Source organism: Triturus cristatus, chromosome 3_1, assembly GCF_964204655.1.
Source record: "Triturus cristatus chromosome 3_1, aTriCri1.1, whole genome shotgun sequence".
Lineage (NCBI taxonomy): Eukaryota > Metazoa > Chordata > Amphibia > Caudata > Salamandridae > Triturus > Triturus cristatus.
In genome coordinates this window covers 891,351,352-891,369,520 of record NC_140583.1, presented here as the reverse complement: position 1 = coordinate 891,369,520, position 18,169 = coordinate 891,351,352, and the positions used below count along the sequence as shown (strand labels likewise).

The following is an 18,169-nucleotide window of genomic DNA, read 5'->3' as shown; positions in this document are numbered from 1 at the left end:
ATTAATCCAGCACTGGCATCAGTGTGGGCATATTAAGACGAGGTGATTAGTACCAAACACCTTGGGGTACCGTGAAGCCTTCATGTAGCTGGGGAATTTGTAATGATTTGTGTCCAGCCCATGTACTCGTTATGACTTCCCTGGGCACTGGTAATATGTAAGGCTGAGCTTAGATATAACAGAGGCATATCCACGTTCACGGATATGACCTCACATGGTTATAATGCTGTGAGAAGTTGGCCTGGTATATGCTGTCCACTAGTTATAGTGGGCACCCTGTACCAGTCCAAACAACCCCTATTGATGATAGGTTAAAGACAACCTTTATTGAAAGCTATCCTAGTGGTAGCTATGGAGAGCAGCCTTCAGGTTAAGTCTTGAAGGAATGTAAAGCAGCTTGTTTTACCAGTCTATAATCTCTTGGGTGGCTAAATGAAAGGAGACCACACCAGGTATATATATAAAATATATGTATTTATTACTAAACACACCCCTCTAGTCTTTTTATGAGATTAGAGGCAAAATCACATAAGTTATACTGCAAATATTACAGTAAAGTAGCACAAATACACATTAGGCCTTAGGGGCGAGCCAAACCATATACTAAAAAAGTGGTATAAGAACCACGACTTAACTAGACACAAGGCCCAGAGCCTGTAGAATCACTGGGACCCCAAGGAACCACCCAAGGTAGTGACACAGGGGACCCACGGGGGCCGGGTGCAGTGTGAGAACACAGCCGCGAGCTCCCGTTAGCTTCTATGGGGAAAGCCGTGTTAGTTTTTTAGAGTTAAAGGACACTGAGAAATGGACTAGGACCAAACCCTCTTGGACTTAGACAGTTCTAGGGTCAACACCCACGGGAGCACCGGAGTACTCGAGTTACCTCACCCAGGGAAGCCTGGTGCATATGTGTCAAATGGTGTCGGGTCACGTCGCCGTTTTCAATGGAAGCTGACGAAGAAGTGCTGCTGCCGGGAAGATGCGAAGTGTCCGAAGAGATCCAAGCCTGGATCGGAGATGTGAAGAACCTGAAAGCAGAGGGGACAGAGTCTGGGTCACTTGCCTGTGACCAGGGGCACGATAGAGGAATGCCCACCGATGTCGGGAGAAGAAGGTGAAGCTTGACTCTTCAGCCACGAGGACCAGGAGGCGTCGAGGATGACAAGGAGCTGGATTCGAGCTGTCCCACGAAGGATGTCGAGTGCGGCAACGTCGGTGCCCGGATTGGACACAACAAGCCTTGGCCTCAGCAACCCACGCAGAAAGGAGAAAGATGCTTTGATGCGGACCAGCAAGGTCCTGGGGACTCCCCAAGCGATGGAGAGTCAGGGCACATCTGGAGCAACCAGGGAAGCCCAATAAAAGTAAAGTTGCCCTTCTCAGGGACCCACAAGTCTACGGACAAGGGATCACGAAGGGACCTTGAGAGGAACCACGAAATGGCGGGCCACGGGTCACTCGGAGTGGGTAGGCAAGCAATCTTTGGTGGATTCACTGCTCGGGGTCTGGGCTTCAAGTTACCCAGTGCACAGCCTCAAGGGGCGTCGAGAAGCTATTGCACTAGCAAATTTGCACGGTGTCCAGGGGTTCCGGTTTCACAGTACCCACGAGGGCTATGGGTCTCAGCTTTGCTGGGGACTCGGTTCGGCCTCTGGGAAGTCTGGAAATCCACCTCTGGTGTTGCAAAGTCTTTGGAGTCCGGCGGGAGCTTTGGAGATGCAGACCGGACAGATGCGTCTTTGGTGCCTGCCAAGCAGGGGAGTAACTCCTTTACCCCAAGGGAGATTCTTCAGTCATCTGGCGTTGAACAGATCGTCGAAGGTCCAGGATTCAGTTTCAGAGTTTCGTCCAGGAATATCTAAAGTTCTGGTTAAAGAGGTTCCAAGGAAGGGGTTGGACTAACTCAGGGGACCCACCTATGGGAGGGTTTGGAAAGAGGAGTGGCTACACCCATTTCCTTTGTCCAGTTTCACACCAGAGCAGGGGCTATCGCAACCGGTTTAAGCTGGACTATGCACAGGGTCACCAAAGTGCCCCCAGTGCAGGACTTCAAAGCACTCTCAGAGTGCACCCACCCAGCCCCAATACACAAAACCTGTCTGGGAGGTGATAACACCACCCTGTGACAGGAAACCTATTGTCCAGGCCTCCCCTGCCGGAGTTTCGGTCAACAGCAGGAGTCCAGACTCATGTCTGTGGCTGCAGCATCCATTTTGTGATGCCAGGGCTCTTTTAAGCTGGTACCGGGTATACCAGTGCTGTCATGTCTCTCCCTCTAGAAGGGTGGAATCATACTCCCACGCCAGTTGGGGTATGATTCCAAGGTGTTTGACACCAAAACCAGCCAGTCCAAAGTTAGCATTTACCGTTTAGTTATAATGCACTTAAGAGATATGGTCAGACTGCATCACAGAAAACTACAAAAAGAACTGGTGGTCACAAGAATTAGTGCAAGGGAAAAAAAGAACCTAAATCTTGACATCCAAAGATAACTACCTTTATTGTAACATACACTTAGAGACTGAGAAAAAGACACATGATAGGATTTCCATCAACTGCCAAGAGAGGCCAGTGTCATCACTTGGTCATCCTTTAATCTTGCTACTACTCCTCTAAGCCTAGAGGTGAACCAAGTAGCAAAGATTACAACTGGACAATAGGGATAGAACCAGAAGAAACAGCATTCAGAGAAGATAACTGACCTACGTGGTCCTATTTAATAAATCAACTCTTGTGCAGTGGAAATTCTAGTGCAGTGCATATAAGTGAAGATTAAAAAAGGAGTTGGAAGAGAGAGAGAACACTTTAATATACATCTCTCTAGCAATCCTGTTAAAAACGTGCAAAGACAACTTTCAGCAAATAGGTTGCCTTACAGATTGGTCGACTATTTTCAGCCTGAAGGGATTATGCTCCCGGCTTTCTTCAGGACCCACAGATTGAATAGTTACTGCAAAACGTGTGTAAAATATAAAGTGAGAAATAAGAAAAAAGTGCTTTCAAAGTTGTCGAACAGTACAACCTGATATGGTGAGATCTCTAAACAAGCAGGGTACTCTTCACTCCTGTAAGAGATCAAAATACAAACAGATATATTCTTGGTATATAGGCTAGATCAAGGTTCTGTCATTCTCTGCATATTACTTGCCTCTAATTATCACATGTTAGGATGTAACATGGCAATATCAAGTAATGAGGATTAGATGAGCTCACCTGTCTTGTGTGAGATTCAAACCTCACCTCACCTGGTAAAAAACTCAGGTATTGGAGACCCCGCCCTACAAACAAATTGATTAATTGTAGTGGATCAAATGAGAGAAGTAAGAATCCTCCTGTATTTCTTACATCTAACTCTAACATCTATGTCTTCTAATTGAAGACAAACACTTTAAAAATAGACAATACAAAGACACCTTTGTGGTTGGGAAACGATAAAATAAGGAGTTAACATTGCTTGTTAATGGCTGGGTGGAAAAGAGAACTATCAAAATGCTCTGCTCTCTAAAGACCAAATTACAAAGATGACAAAGTCCTGGTGCAGATGTATTCGTCCAGAGAACCCATACTCAAATTTTGGAGTTCTAAATTAAGTCTGTTCAGGCAGAATTAGAATAAGCCTATAGACATACAGAACCTTGATTGCTTATATTGAGAGCAAAACCAAATGCGTTAATGTATATGGTCAGGTTCGAATAACATCTATTGTTCAAATCCATTCTTATTTTTGAAAATTGTTATCAAGTGTATAACCCCAACTTAGAATATATCTAGTGTGGCATGTGGATGTTTAGACGCTATAAACTGTAGCGTGCAAGTCAAAGCCGCTCACCCTGTAGGAGTGAACGGAGCGGAACTGGCCCGTATATTAGAGTAACGTCCTAAAGAGGGATATCGACCTATAAGAGCACCAGGTAAATTTCTGGCTAGCAGTAAGTTGTATTACAACGCCAAACAGAATCAAAACGGAAAGGAAAAGGCATCCATGCCGCCGCCGCTTACCTATCCGTCGGTGCCTCGGTCTCTCCTAAGTTTATGGGAGGTGCCGTGGCTTCGACTCTCATTGGTTTTAAACTCGTAGACGTGCTCTGTAGTTCTCGTGAAACGTGACTAGTGGCGCCATCACGTGTGGTCAGACTGCATCACAGACAACCCCGGAGAAGAGATTCCAAAGAGATTCCGAAGGCTGCAGAGGGGCTCTGCTCATGCATGGGCACCCTCTCACACAAAACCAACCACCCTGCCTTCAGGATTGATAAGGCCTGCCATGGGGGTGACTTATAGGTTTATATGTGCAGTGATAGGTGAAATATAGTGAACCTATATCTCAGTAAGGGGTGCATGCACCACCTTACCCAGGCTGCAGTAGCAGACCTGTGGTGTCATTTTGGAGGGCTTCCCAGGGGTGGCATAATACATGCTTCAGCCCCTGGTAGGCCTCTGGGGTACCTTTGCCCTGGGTACATAGTATACCATATACTAGGGACTTATAAGGGCACCTCAGAATCCAATCTTTTGTGTACCTAAGGTACTAGGAATCAATTTAGAGAGGAAGCAGCTAGGCTGGGAACCTGAATAGCAGGTTCCCAGCCAAACTAAGTCAAAAACCATTAAAACACCAGGAAAAAAGTGGGGGCAACCATGTAGTCAGATTCCACCTTCCTACAAGTGCACCCTGCCTTACGGCTGTAAGGGCTGCGATAGGGGTGACTTAACTATTCCACATGTAGTGCTGGCAGGCATGGTACACCGGGATGTGTACCATGTCACTTATTTAGTTATCTCTGCACCATGAGACGCAAGCTGCAATGGCAGTTTGCCTGACGTTGGTGGCTCAATTTGTGCTGCAGCCCTTAGGGACCCTCTTAAGGTACAATGCCCTATGTACCAGGGGTACCATTTACTAGGGGCTTTCAAGGGATCGCAAAGGGTTTGCCAATTGCGGAGCAATCATACAGTCTAGGGAAAGAACACTGGTGCTGGGGACCTGGCTGGTTTCAGTCAAAGTTGAACCAGATACCAGGCAAAAAGTGGGCATTACTGCTACAAAAACACAGTTTCCTTCATCTATCCTCACCCCACAAAAAAGAGGAGAGGCTCCATCAGCTAGACTCCAAGAGAACTTTAACCTTTTATATTGATCACACCAAAGATCATTGGGTGGATGATCAGCTTTTTGTGGGGTTCTCTGGGGCAAAGAAATGCAAGCCAATGTAGAAAAGTCTCTGTCAAGATGGGTAGTTCTTTGCATTAGGATCTTCTACGCATTGGCCAAAAACAGCCTCCACAAGGGCTGAGAGCCCAGTACACCAGGAGTAAGGTTGTTACCATTGCTTTGGGGTACAGTGTGCCTGTCCTGGACATCTATCTGGTGCGTACTTGGCATCAGTATACATGTTCACGAAGCAGTACTGCCTTGACAGCCAGATCTGACCAATTTGGTCCTGCAAGGCTTTTTGGTCTGAGCCTACCTCAGAGGCCTTCTACCTTGGAAGGTATTGCTTTGGTATCTATTCTAAAGGTGAGGAATATGTGGTTAGAAGTATCCATCAGAAGAACAAGTGTCTTACCCTCGATAATGGTCTTTCTGGTGGATACGCTATCCAACCACGGATTCACAATGCTGTCTCATCTTCCCATTCTGTGGAGTCGCCTCTTTTTACCAGCTAAAAAGGTTCCAATTTAGAACAGTTGTTTTGCGCTTTGTGTCTGAGGGCATGGAAAGAGTTAAGCAAGAAACTGACATTGGCACACAGATGCTGCTTATAGGTGGCTCCTCTCTGTTACTTCCCGGGTGGGTTGAAGCTAATGCAGAATCATGCAGTGCCAACTAGCGACAATCTGGAACACTGTTGTGAAAATGTTTGGATCCTGTCTGGCATCTGGAGATATTCTAGAAGTGAGGAATCTACTACTGAACAGAACGACACCAAAAAAGAGAAAGGCACTTCACTAGACTAATATCTACCCTTCTGCCAAATTTGGTGGTATTCCGTTAATCAGTTCGGGCTGTAGCCCTGTCTAAATTTCCTATGGGAATTAAGATGGGAAAAACACTTTTCGGGACCCCCCACTTTTTCTCACCCACCGCTTGACAGATCCCCAAGAAACTTTCAAGACAGCAGCTAAAGTGAGTGTCATACTAGTTTTGAAAGTTTTGCGAGGATTCCTCAAACGCCGCCATAGTTATTGGTAAAACAAAAAGCGCACTTCCTATGGAAACTCGGTCCTAACTATAACAACCTACTAGTAGGTTTTATATGTGTGAGTGTGTGTGTGTGTGTGTATATACACACACATGCATTCCTGCATTTACACGGCTATGCAAAAACCGGGATAGGCAACACAAAGACTTTAGTCTTACTTTTATGTATGACCTGTCCTGGTTTTTGCTTCTCAAAATCTGGTTACCCTGTGCGCTAACGAAACATACCATTTCTGCACTGCTGATTATTTGCAGCTGACAACTATGTGCAGGCTTTCTGCCATTCCCCTTGTGTAGCAGCTTACTCTTTGACTTAATACGTTTATAATTACAGAGTGGGTTAATATCCCCAAAGGACTCTCTACACGTGTATTCATTCCTCTGTGTCATTTTATCTTCCTTATCCTGCTGTGTCTTAGAATGAAGAACAAAGTGTGCCAGTTAACTCTATCCTCAGTTTTCTATCACCCTATGTATGTTCTGATTCAGGTTCTAAATATTTCCTTCATTGTACGTATAATGTGCCAGCTTGTTTTTTAAAACAATTGCGTGCATTTTTTGTTCCTTCTGCATCACTATGTGTATACCCAGAGCAAAAAAGTGCATCCTCGTTTAGGGGTCTTGCTTTTTATATAGCTTGGATTGTTTCCATTCCGTCCTGCATTTGAAGTTAATTCTCATCTGCTTGTATATGCTTGTGCACCTGTTTTACTGTTGCAAGAATAGTATACCTCTTTGCTATGCATGCTTTCACCTTTTAACGCTAATTATAATGTATTTTTATTTTTACACTGTGTGAACTGTTGTGCTGCTCAGGGCAATTAACCTCTTATTAAAAAAACGTTTTAAGAATGCCATCATCTTGTGGAGTTTTTCACAAGATGATGGCACACTTTAACAGTATTAGGGCGTAGGAGTGCGGTGGGAATGCCTAGAGGCAGGTCTTGTGCTCACTGCACCAAAGGACCATGGCGGCTCCTCCGCTAAGGCAGTGGAGCATAGCCCCACTGAACAAAAGTAAAAATAACATGATAATAGCTATAGTTATTATCATGTTATTTTTCCTATAGCTGTCAGTGGCTCTCGGGAGGGCGGGGCTAGTCATAGCAGTGGAGGATTGCACTCCTAAAGTGCGCATGAACTGTTTGGCCGGCCCTCTTGCGCCGTCCAAACAGGTCATGCGCACTTTGCATGTTCCTACCAGGCTGCATTACACAGACTGGTCAGGAACATGCACAGGCTCCCTGTTCCAGTCTGAGCGCCGATCCACATCACAGCATTGTGATTGGCTCAGGGGAGCCTGTCTGCCGGGTGCTTCCTGCTGCGGTCTGGGAGTCTGCAGGAAGATGACAGAGAACTCAGCAGAATTCCAGGTAAGTGTTTTTTTTCATTTTTTTGTTCCGTCCTTCACCGTCCCTTCTCCCCACCACCCGGATCCATTAGCAGCCGCTACTGCCAAATGAGTCAAGCTGCACTGTACTGGAGAGGCCCAATAGGTCTTCACTGGTCAGAGATTGCTTGTGTTCCTGCTCAGTGAGGAGCAGGGCCCAGGGTGATTTGTATGTGGCCGGTTCCTGTCTGAGGTGACATGGTAAGCAAAAAACGATGGACTGGATTTCGATTCAGAGTAATTATCCATGATGGTGTGTTCTCTATATCACAATTTATTAAAAAAAACATAGCTATTTTTACAGTATTAGCGATTAGTATTCTAAATTTTGCCACAATTATACATGGTAAAAAAGGATTGGGTTTGCCAGTAAATGTGTATGATATCAAAGAGTTTTAATTTACTGACCGAAGTGTTCAAATTATGCATTCAAGTAGACATTTTCCATAGGTATGAACATTAAAATATTTTTTTTTACATTTTATAGGCCACTTTTAAAGGTTGGATGGATATAATGTATCCTGCTGTTGACTCACGCGATGTAAGTTTGGACTGTCAACCTTTTCTTTTTTTAAGCTGAATGCTAATTTGTCAGTGCTAACCTTCACGTTTAGTTACTAAAAGTATTTCCTGCTTTACATTGATTTCATATATGAAATATCAACTCAGTAGTTTCACTAATATCAGTGAACCTGTTTACTATAATACATATATTTATTCAGTGAAATGATCCACTGCCTTAAGACATGCAGCATACCTACTATCTACATATGTCAGGACTCCTTGACAATTAGGTCTCCTGAATATTCCGTTCAATTTAGTAGTCCCTGATTCTGAGTCATGCAGTATCACCAAAGCCACGTGGATCAGTAATTTATAACTGAAAACCTAGTGGTAGTTCCTCACCACGCTGCTAAAAGCCAGCTGATAAAAAATAAAATGATAATAAAACCATTTATTATCATTGTATTTTTCCCTGGCTGAGCCAAGCCCACCAAGTGGCCCGAGTCTATGGCAGGGCCATCCTCTAGGGACAGCAGCAGGGAAGAGGAGTAGGGGTCACTGTGAGTGCCCATGTTGGTTTGCAGGCCGTCTTAGGAATGCCAAACTGACATGCGCACTTACATTTATCCAACCCAGCTGTGTTGCACAGTCTAGTGGTGAAAAGGTCCAGGCTCCATGTGCCTGAGTGAGCGTCAGCCAAGCCCACTCAGACAAAGCTGTATGCTCCTCTCATGCTGGGTAATAGCATGAAAGCAGTGTCGGCATTAGGAGGGGAGTCTGGGAGCTGGACTGCACTTATGGAAGAAGCTGCACCCCAGCAGTATCAGGTAAGTCCTTGTTTTATATTATTCCCCCAGCACCCACGCCACTTCCTCACTACTTTCTATTGCAAGCAGCCACCACTGTGAAAACCTCCTTCACCCAAAAAATAGGCTGTGCATCTTGCAAGCTCATTTTCCAATATCCCAAATTCCATAAACATGTCAGAAAATAGTGTGCAACAAAAACATGTGCAATGCATTCATTAGCAATCCATATATAAGCACTATATATGGCAATATATATATATATATATATATATATATATATATATATTCACTGAAAAAATAGTTAGCGGAAATGTTACTGATAAAAAACCAATGAAATTCCCCCGTTATAGTTAGTGCAGGCAACTATAACTCACGCGACCGCAATCCTCTGCTGATGCTAATACTGTATTTAGACACTTATTTGCCCATGTCTTCTTCCATACATTTTTAGCTATACATATATTACAAATATTTTTTTTTCATAAAGACACATATGTCATCAGCAGAAGATTGCGGTCGCGTGAGTTATAGTTGCCTGCACTAACTATAACGGGGGAATTTCATTGGTTTTTTATCAGTAAAATTTCCGCTAACTATAACATGTGTGAAACCTATGGTTTTTTCAGTGAATTTGCAAGGTTTTTTAAATGCTAATTCCTAACTATAACGTGTGTGAAACCTATGGTTATTTTAGTTTAACTCGTCTTTAATAAGCCATGTGTCAAGTACCTCAAGCTGAGCTTCGGTTTCCACAGGAGCAGATGCTGGATCTCCACTCCCCTACTCCGCTGCCGCGAACTCAAAGGCTCACGAACAGCGAGGAGGGGGAAAGGGGAATTGGACAGACAAGAGAGACTGCGCTGTGTCTTCTTTCTTGACTGGACACGAACCTCCGTCTTCTAGATCCCTGTAACGAGAGTTAATAAACAACAGCTCCACAAACACTACCCTTAAGAATTCCAAATGTAATTATTCCACACAATACCTGTCCTGACACAGTGGGTAGCTACTCTCTATACTCATTCGGCTGGGTATCTCATTGGGAATGAGGGGCTGTACTGTTGGCATGCAGCAAATCCTGTAATGAAAACTCACATGTAAAACCCTATATCTTCCTTAAGCCCCCTGCACCCTGACTCTCTCCCTCCAACTTTACCTGTCTCCCAACAAGAGGTATTCTATATTGTAAAGAAGAGCTGGAATTTGAGGTTGAGTAAGGTTAGCTATTCTTCTTGCTGAACTCTGCACAACGAAGAGATGCTGGTAGGTGAATGCTCTTAAATAAATATATATATATATATTTACAATTGCCTTTTTTAAGTTCAAGCTGCGGAAGTCTTCCTTTGTCTCACAACTACTCCTCCTTCTGTCTCTTAATTCAGTCTCTTTTCTTTTCTTTACTATCCACTGGAATTCAAAATTGATTCTGACTGGCGAATCTTTACTGAAGAATTACTGTTGCAGAAAATACGTGAATCATAAGCGGACACTTAAAAGCTTACTGACCCACTGAGTCTCTAGTCTCTGAAACGAAGTTCACTGGAAGGTTGACGCTCCAAGAATGTGAGGGAACAAAGGCGCACTTACTGCTCAAAATGCCCTGCTCTCGCGCCTAGCCTCTCACCCTCCTTACTCATGAAGAACTTGACCTCACGTCGTGAACGAGATGCCCACTTCTCTGCAGATTCTCCTCACGAAACTCCTTCGAAGATACAGCTGGTTTTCTCGAAACAGTGTCCCACTGCGGGACTGAGTGAAGGTTCTCTTAATTGGCAACTAATTAATATTAGAAGGTCAAAACTCTGACTGGAAATTAACCGGGAGAGGTCGAAGCTCGAGAGAACACCGCCACTCCACAAATTTAGACAGTTGAAGTGCGCCGCGTATTGGAAGCGCGCGCACAACTTCAAAATTGAAACACTGCACCGCAGCAGAGGAACAGTGGGAGGGAAGAATCGGACCGGCCAGCGGCCATCTTGGAAGGAAGGGGTAGGAATGTGACTACACTACAAATGACCGTAGGAAGGCGGAGAGCGATCTTACAGAAACGCATCTACGCCTTCCTCGGACCAGCCTAGCCTGACCATGAGATTGTTGCCTCAACTGGGGAAAACTAGACCTTTCAGCTCCAATCCTGACAGTACCTCCCACCAAAACCCCCCTCCTCTCCTCCTTGGGTTTAGTGGGATGTGTGCGATGAAACTCCCTGAGCAAACGTGGAGCATGGATGTTGGAAAATGGCTCCCAGGATCTCTCTTCAGGACCATAACCCTTCCAGTCGACTAAGTAGAAAATCTTCCCTCTTTGCAGCCTAGAATCTAGAATTCTCTTCACCTCAAATTCTTCACTTCCCTGCACCAAGACTGAAGAAGGGGACCTCTTGACTCTAAAACCCTCAGGACAACGCTGGAGCAAGGAAACATGGAAGACTGGATGAATCTTTAACCTTGGAGGAAGATGAACCTTAACACTGACAGGATTCACCATCCGGTCTACTCGAAAAGGACCCACAAATCTAGGCTGAAACTTCCGGTTCCCCTTCAGACGTAAGTTTCGGGTGGAAACCCAGACCAGATCTCCCTTCTCATAAACTGGATTTGGGCGCCTCTTCTTGTCTGCCTGCTTCTTATAGGAAATCTTAGCCTTAGACAAATTTCTGGAAGCTAACCGGTAAGCCAAATGTAATTCTTGCACTACTGTCTCCACTGCTGGAACATTGCTGATTTCTTTATCTACCAGTGTGTTAGGATGCCTTCCTGAATTCAAATAAAATGGGGAGTAACCAGTAGATGCATGAACGGCATTATTGTAAGCAAACTCGGCTGCCCATATTAGGTCAGGCCACTCACCTTCCTGATCCAACAAGAACATGCGCAAGTATTGCTCCAATTCTTGATTTACTCTTTCCGTCTGTCCATCCGTCTCTGGATGGAAACTGGTGGACAGACGAGAGTCAACACCCAACCTCCTTAAAAAAGCTCTCCAAAAACGAGAGACAAACTGAGGACCCCTGTCGGAAATGACTATCTTTGGAATCCCATGTGCCCTTACTATGTGTTGTGTGAACAGTTTGGACAACTGAGTTGCGTTGGGAAGAGCCTTCAAAGGGACAAAATGACTCATTTTAGAAAAATGGTCCACCACCACCCAAATGACAGAGAGGCCTCCACTAGACGGAAGATCCACAATGAAATCCATGGAAATGGTATGCCAAGGGTATGGGGCGAGAGGCTATGGCTGTAAAAGACCTTGTGGAGCCCTTCTGGGAGTCTTTCCCTTGATACACAACTCACAAGTGGCTACATACTGCCGCACCTGAGCTTCCATTGCCGGCCACCAAAACTCTCTTCGGATCAACTCCAATGTTTTCTTCACCCCTTTATGTCCAGCTAGAGGCTCATCATGGAAGTGTTCGATGATCTGCCTTCGCAATTCCACACTTGATACAAACAACTTGTCTTGAAAATAGGGCCTTCCTTCTTTCACTTGGAATTCTTTTCCCCTGGCAGTCCAATTCCTCACTTCTTCTGGAGACTGTGTGTCTTGTAGTTTCTTTTCAATGTCTGTGTAAGTGAGAGTTCCGATAATTCGATCTACAGGAATTATAACTCCCTCTTCTCCAGTCTTCCCCTCTTCGTTCACATTCAGACGAGATAAGGTGTCCGCCTTTCCATTTGCTGATCCAGGCTTGTAAGTGAGAACAAAATCATAATCGGCAAAAAATAGTGACCATCTCAATTGACGGGGGGTGAGGGTGCGGGCGGATTTTAAAAACTGAAGATTTCGATGGTCCGTGAAGACGGTCACCACGTGCCGGGCACCCAATAAATAATGACGCCACTCCAAAAATGCATCCTTGACTGCCAACAGTTCCTTATCCGCGATGGGATAATTTATCTCTGCCGCTGTTAACTTCCTGGAGCGAAAGGCTACAGGATGTAATTGGCCTGTCTGCTTATGGCGCTGAGACAAAATTCCTCCAATGGCCAAATTGGAGGCATCTGCTTCCACAAAGAACGGTTCTTCAGGATCTGGATGAAGCAACACCGGAGATGATACAAAAATGCTCTTGAGTTCATTAAAGGCTGCTACTGTTTCCGCATTCCACTCGAACTTCGCCTTTTTCTTGAGCAACTTCGTGAGGGGACAAACTCTCTCCGAAAAGTTAATTATAAAACGCCTGTAAAAATTGGCGAAGCCGAGGAAACTCTGTACCTCCTTCACTGAACTCGGGGAGGGCCACTCCTTGATGGCCCTAACCTTTGATTCATCCATGGAAACACCATTGGGTGACAGGACAAATCCCAAAAATTCCACTTGTATGGAGTGAAACACACACTTCTCCAGTTTGACAAAAAGTTGGTTCTCAAGCAGCTTCTTCAGAATGGACCTGACGTGCTGAATATGTTCTTCTAAACTGGCAGAAAAAATGAGGATGTCGTCAATGTAAACCACTGCACATCGATCCAAAAATTCTCGCAACACATCATTTACGAAGTGCTGAAAAGCGGCTGGAGCGTTGCATAAGCCAAAGGGCATAACTTGGTATTCGAACAAACCAAAACGAGTGCGAAAGGCCGTCTTCCACTCCTCTCCTTCAGCCATGCGGACCAGATGATAGGCGCCTCTCAGATCCAATTTAGTATACACCCTCGCTCCCTTTACCTGATCCAAGAGCTCAGAAATCAAAGGTAGTGGATAACGATTTTTCTTGGTCACCAAATTGAGGGCGCGATAGTCTATGCAAGTTCTCAGCTGGCCATCCTTCTTCGGAATGAAGAAAAGTGGAGACGAAACTGGAGACTGTGAAGGGCGAATGAAGCCATTAGCCAGATAATTATTCAAATATTCTTTTAAATGGACATTTTCCGCTTCGGTTAATGCGTAAATTCGGCTACAGGGCAGGGAGGCTCCCGGCTCCAGCTCAATGCGACAGTCGTATTCACGATGGGGAGGCAAACGGTCCGCTTCTCTTTCATCAAAAACTGAGGCAAGATCTTCATATTCTTGTGGAATTTCTTGAGTATCTAAAGCACAAATGGTCTTCGGGATGCTAGCTAAGATTTGGGACTGTGAAGCTTGTGAAGCTATTGATGGTTCTGGATGGGATTGGAAACAATGTTGCAAGCAAAAATGTGAATTCATGCGAATGGATCGCTGAGCCCAGTCAATTTGAGGGTTATGCTCGGTGAGCCAGGGCAGGCCCAAAATAAATTGAAACTGCGGAGCATCGATTAAGTTGAATTGTAAAGAGCTCACGTGTTGGCCGGGTCCATACAACAAAATCTCCTCAGAATCGTAGACTATAGGCCCGGAGGACAAACTTGTTCCATCTACAGCACGTACAGGCTCCGGCCGTTCCTTCCTCAAGAAGGCGATTCCAAGAGCTCTAGCAAATCCAATGTCACAAAAATTTCCCGTGGCCCCTGAATCGATCATGACCGACATTCCTTCCTTGATCTGTCCTCCAAACTTAATTCGAACTGACAAAATTAAATGTGGGGCCGAAGATTGCAAAGTATTAGCCACTAATTTCGCCTCTGGAGTTGACTGTTCTTTAGCTTCCACCAGGGCAACCCCTTCTACTGGTGGAGCCGATCTTTTACCCAGGAATTGTTCTTTGGCCTCTTTGGACATTCCTTCACAAAATGGCCAGAGTTCCCACAATACATACACAGCTTTCCCAAACGTCTCTTCTCTCTTTCTTCTTTAGACAACGGACCTCGAACGGAACCAATCTGCATTGGTTCATCTTCTGATGACGATTCTTTCTGCTTTGATCCTTCTGTTTTCATTCTGTCAAAACGAGGAGGGATATACCTGGTTTCTTTCCGCCTCTCATTCCTCCTTTCATTTTGACGCTGATCAATCTGAAGAACTAAGTCAATTAATTCTGAAACCTCCGTGGGACGTTTTGGAATCTGCGATAGACCATCTTTGATCTCATCCTTGAGACCACGATAAAAAATTGCAGCACGTTTTGCCTCTGGCCAGTTGGTTTCTACAATTAATTTATTAAATTGCGCCAAATAAGCAACTAATTCTCGATTCCCTTGCTTCAGATCTAACAACTCATTATCAGTGGATTGCGAGATGGACCGTCTGTCAAAAATTCGTAGAAATTCTTTCTTGAAGCCTTCAAATTCATATAAAATGGGGTCGTTGTTGTTCACCAACGGCATAGACCAGGCGGCGGCATCTCCACTCAGGTACGACAGCATGAACGCCACCTTAGACTGATCTTCTTTGAAAATAATTGGCCGACAGAGATAGTGTAGGGAACATTGAGTAAGAAAAATTTGGGCCTTGTTCGGATCCCCACTATATCTTTCAGGAGCTGCCAATGGAATAGTTGGCGAGATAGCGTGGATCACCTGAGTAGTGAGTTCGGCAGCGGAAGGGGCCGGGGCAAAAGAGGGAGGCTTATCTTCTTGGACAGCTGGACGGGTTCCCCCAGAAAACTCTTCAAACCGTTGGCGCAAATAACTTGCATCTAAAACAGACTTTCTAACCTCTTCTTTCAAGGACTTGTTCTCTTCCATAGTATCACTTAACTGCTTCTGGATACTATCTAATACTGTAGCTAGAGCCTTAACATCAATCCCCTCAGCCATCGTGCTCGGGTGGAATTCAGTTTTTTGGCACTTCAATCTGTCAAGTACCTCAAGCTGAGCTTCGGTTTCCACAGGAGCAGATGCTGGATCTCCACTCCCCTACTCCGCTGCCGCAAACTCAAAGGCTCACGAACAGCGAGGAGGGGGAAAGGGGAATTGGACAGACAAGAGAGACTGCACTGTGTCTTCTTTCTTGACTGGACACGAACCTCCGTCTTCTAGATCCCTGTAACGAGAGTTAATAAACAACAGCTCCACAAACACTACCCTTAAGAATTCCAAATGTAATTATTCCACACAATACCTGTCCTGACACAGTGGGTAGCTACTCTCTATACTCATTCGGCTGGGTATCTCATTGGGAATGAGGGGCTGTACTGTTGGCATGCAGCAAATCCTGTAATGAAAACTCACATGTAAAACCCTATATCTTCCTTAAGCCCCCTGCACCCTGACTCTCTCCCTCCAACTTTACCTGTCTCCCAACAAGAGGTATTCTATATTGTAAAGAAGAGCTGGAATTTGAGGTTGAGTAAGGTTAGCTATTCTTCTTGCTGAACTCTGCACAACGAAGAGATGCTGGTAGGTGAATGCTCTTAAATAAATATATATATATAGTTACAATTGCCTTTTTTAAGTTCAAGCTGCGGAAGTCTTCCTTTGTCTCACAACTACTCCTCCTTCTGTCTCTTAATTCAGTCTCTTTTCTTTTCTTTACTATCCACTGGAATTCAAAATTGATTCTGACTGGCGAATCTTTACTGAAGAATTACTGTTGCAGAAAATACGTGAATCATAAGCGGACACTTAAAAGCTTACTGACCCACTGAGTCTCTAGTCTCTGAAACGAAGTTCACTGGAAGGTTGACGCTCCAAGAATGTGAGAGAACAAAGGCGCACTTACTTCTCAAAATGCCCTGCTCTCGCGCCTAGCCTCTCACCCTCCTTACTCATGAAGAACTTGACCTCACGTCGTGAACGAGATGCCCACTTCTCTGCAGATTCTCCTCACGAAACTCCTTCGAAGATACAGCTGGTTTTCTCGAAATAGTGTCCCACTGCGGGACTGAGTGAAGGTTCTCTTAATTGGCAACTAATTAATATTAGAAGGTCAAAACTCTGACTGGAAATTAACCGGGAGAGGTCGGAGCTCGAGAGAACACCGCCACTCCACAAATTTAGACAGTTGAAGTGCGCCGCGTATTGGAAGCGCGCGCACAACTTCAAAATTGAAACACTGCACCGCAGCAGAGGAACAGTGGGAGGGAAGAATCGGACCGGCCAGCGGCCATCTTGGAAGGAAGGGGTAGAAATGTGACTACACTACAAATGACCGTAGGAAGGCGGAGAGCGATCTTACAGAAACGCATCTACACCTTCCTCGGACCAGCCTAGCCTGACCATGAGATTGTTGCCTCAACTGGGGAAAACTAGACCTTTCAGCTCCAATCCTGACACCATGCACAATTGGTGCCCTTCGGGCACCAAATGCACACGGGGTGGGGAGAGTGTGGTTAGTTTTTTTTTTTTTATAATTTTTTACCGTACGCGTACGGTAAGCGTAATCGGCGAAATTAGCGAAAAAATAAAAATTCCGTTTTTGGCCTTGGGGGATCTTTGGGGACTCCCTCAACATTGCTATGTGTGTGGGAGCTGTCTAAACAGCCCCTTTACATGTTTTTGTGCTTTATATTTTAAACATCACTCTCAGTGCGAGAGAGAAAATGGCGGCCGCCGCTTCCTGGTTTCGGCCGATTCGAATGTTTACTAAGATCTAAGAGCCAATCAGAATTGCGCTCGCGCACGCCACCGTACGCGTACGGTAAGCGTACCGTAAGCGCACCGTAAGCTGGCTCAGATATATATATTGATTTAAAGGCTATTTTCTCAGAATCTACTGAACAGATTTACACCAAACCTACAAAAGGCACTTCCTTGACCTGAGGACTACCTCTCTGCCAAATTTCTAGTAATTCTGTTCAGCCGTTCGGGCTGTAGCCCTGTCTAAAGGTCCTATGGAAAAATGCATGGGAAAAACGCGTTTTGGGACCCCCCTTTTATCTCAGCCCCCGCTTGACGAATCCCCCCGAGACTTTCAGGGTAGGAGCGGAGCGTAGCGCCCCACCTATTTTGAAAAATTCGCGAGGATTCGTCGACCGGCGCCAAAGTTATTCAAAATAGAATGTTGCGGATTTCCTATGGAAACGTGGTCCTAACTATAACTACCTACTGGCGACCGCCAGTAGGTAATATATATATATATATATATATATATATATATTCACTTAAAAAACAATAGGTTTCACACATGTTATAGTTAGCTGGACATTTCACTCGTAAAAAACCAATGAAATTCCCCCGTTATAGTTAGTGCAGGCAACTATAACTCACGCGACCGCAATCCTCTGCTGATGACGTCAGATATTACATCACTAATGACATATGTGTCTTTATGTAAAATAGATATTTGTAATATATGTATAGCTAAAGATTAATGGAAGAAGACATGGGTAAATAAGTGTCTAAATACAGTGATGTAATATCTGACGTCATCAGCAGAGGATTGCGGTCGCGTGAGTTATAGTTGCCTGCACTAACTAAAACGGGGGAATTTCATTGGTTTTTTACGAGTGAAATGTCCAGCTAA

At 44.8% G+C, this 18,169-nt stretch overlaps 1 protein-coding gene across 1 annotated transcript in view; it reads left to right on the top strand.

Annotated features, from left to right (window-relative positions):
- Positions 1-18,169, top strand: part of LOC146861242 (sodium channel protein type 2 subunit alpha-like) — a 784,117-nt gene that overhangs the window by 685,521 nt on the left and 80,427 nt on the right. The window contains exon 23 of the mRNA XM_085645402.1: positions 8,083-8,136. Coding sequence (XP_085501528.1) covers positions 8,083-8,136 — 54 coding nt within the window. The remainder of the gene's footprint in view (positions 1-8,082; positions 8,137-18,169) is intronic.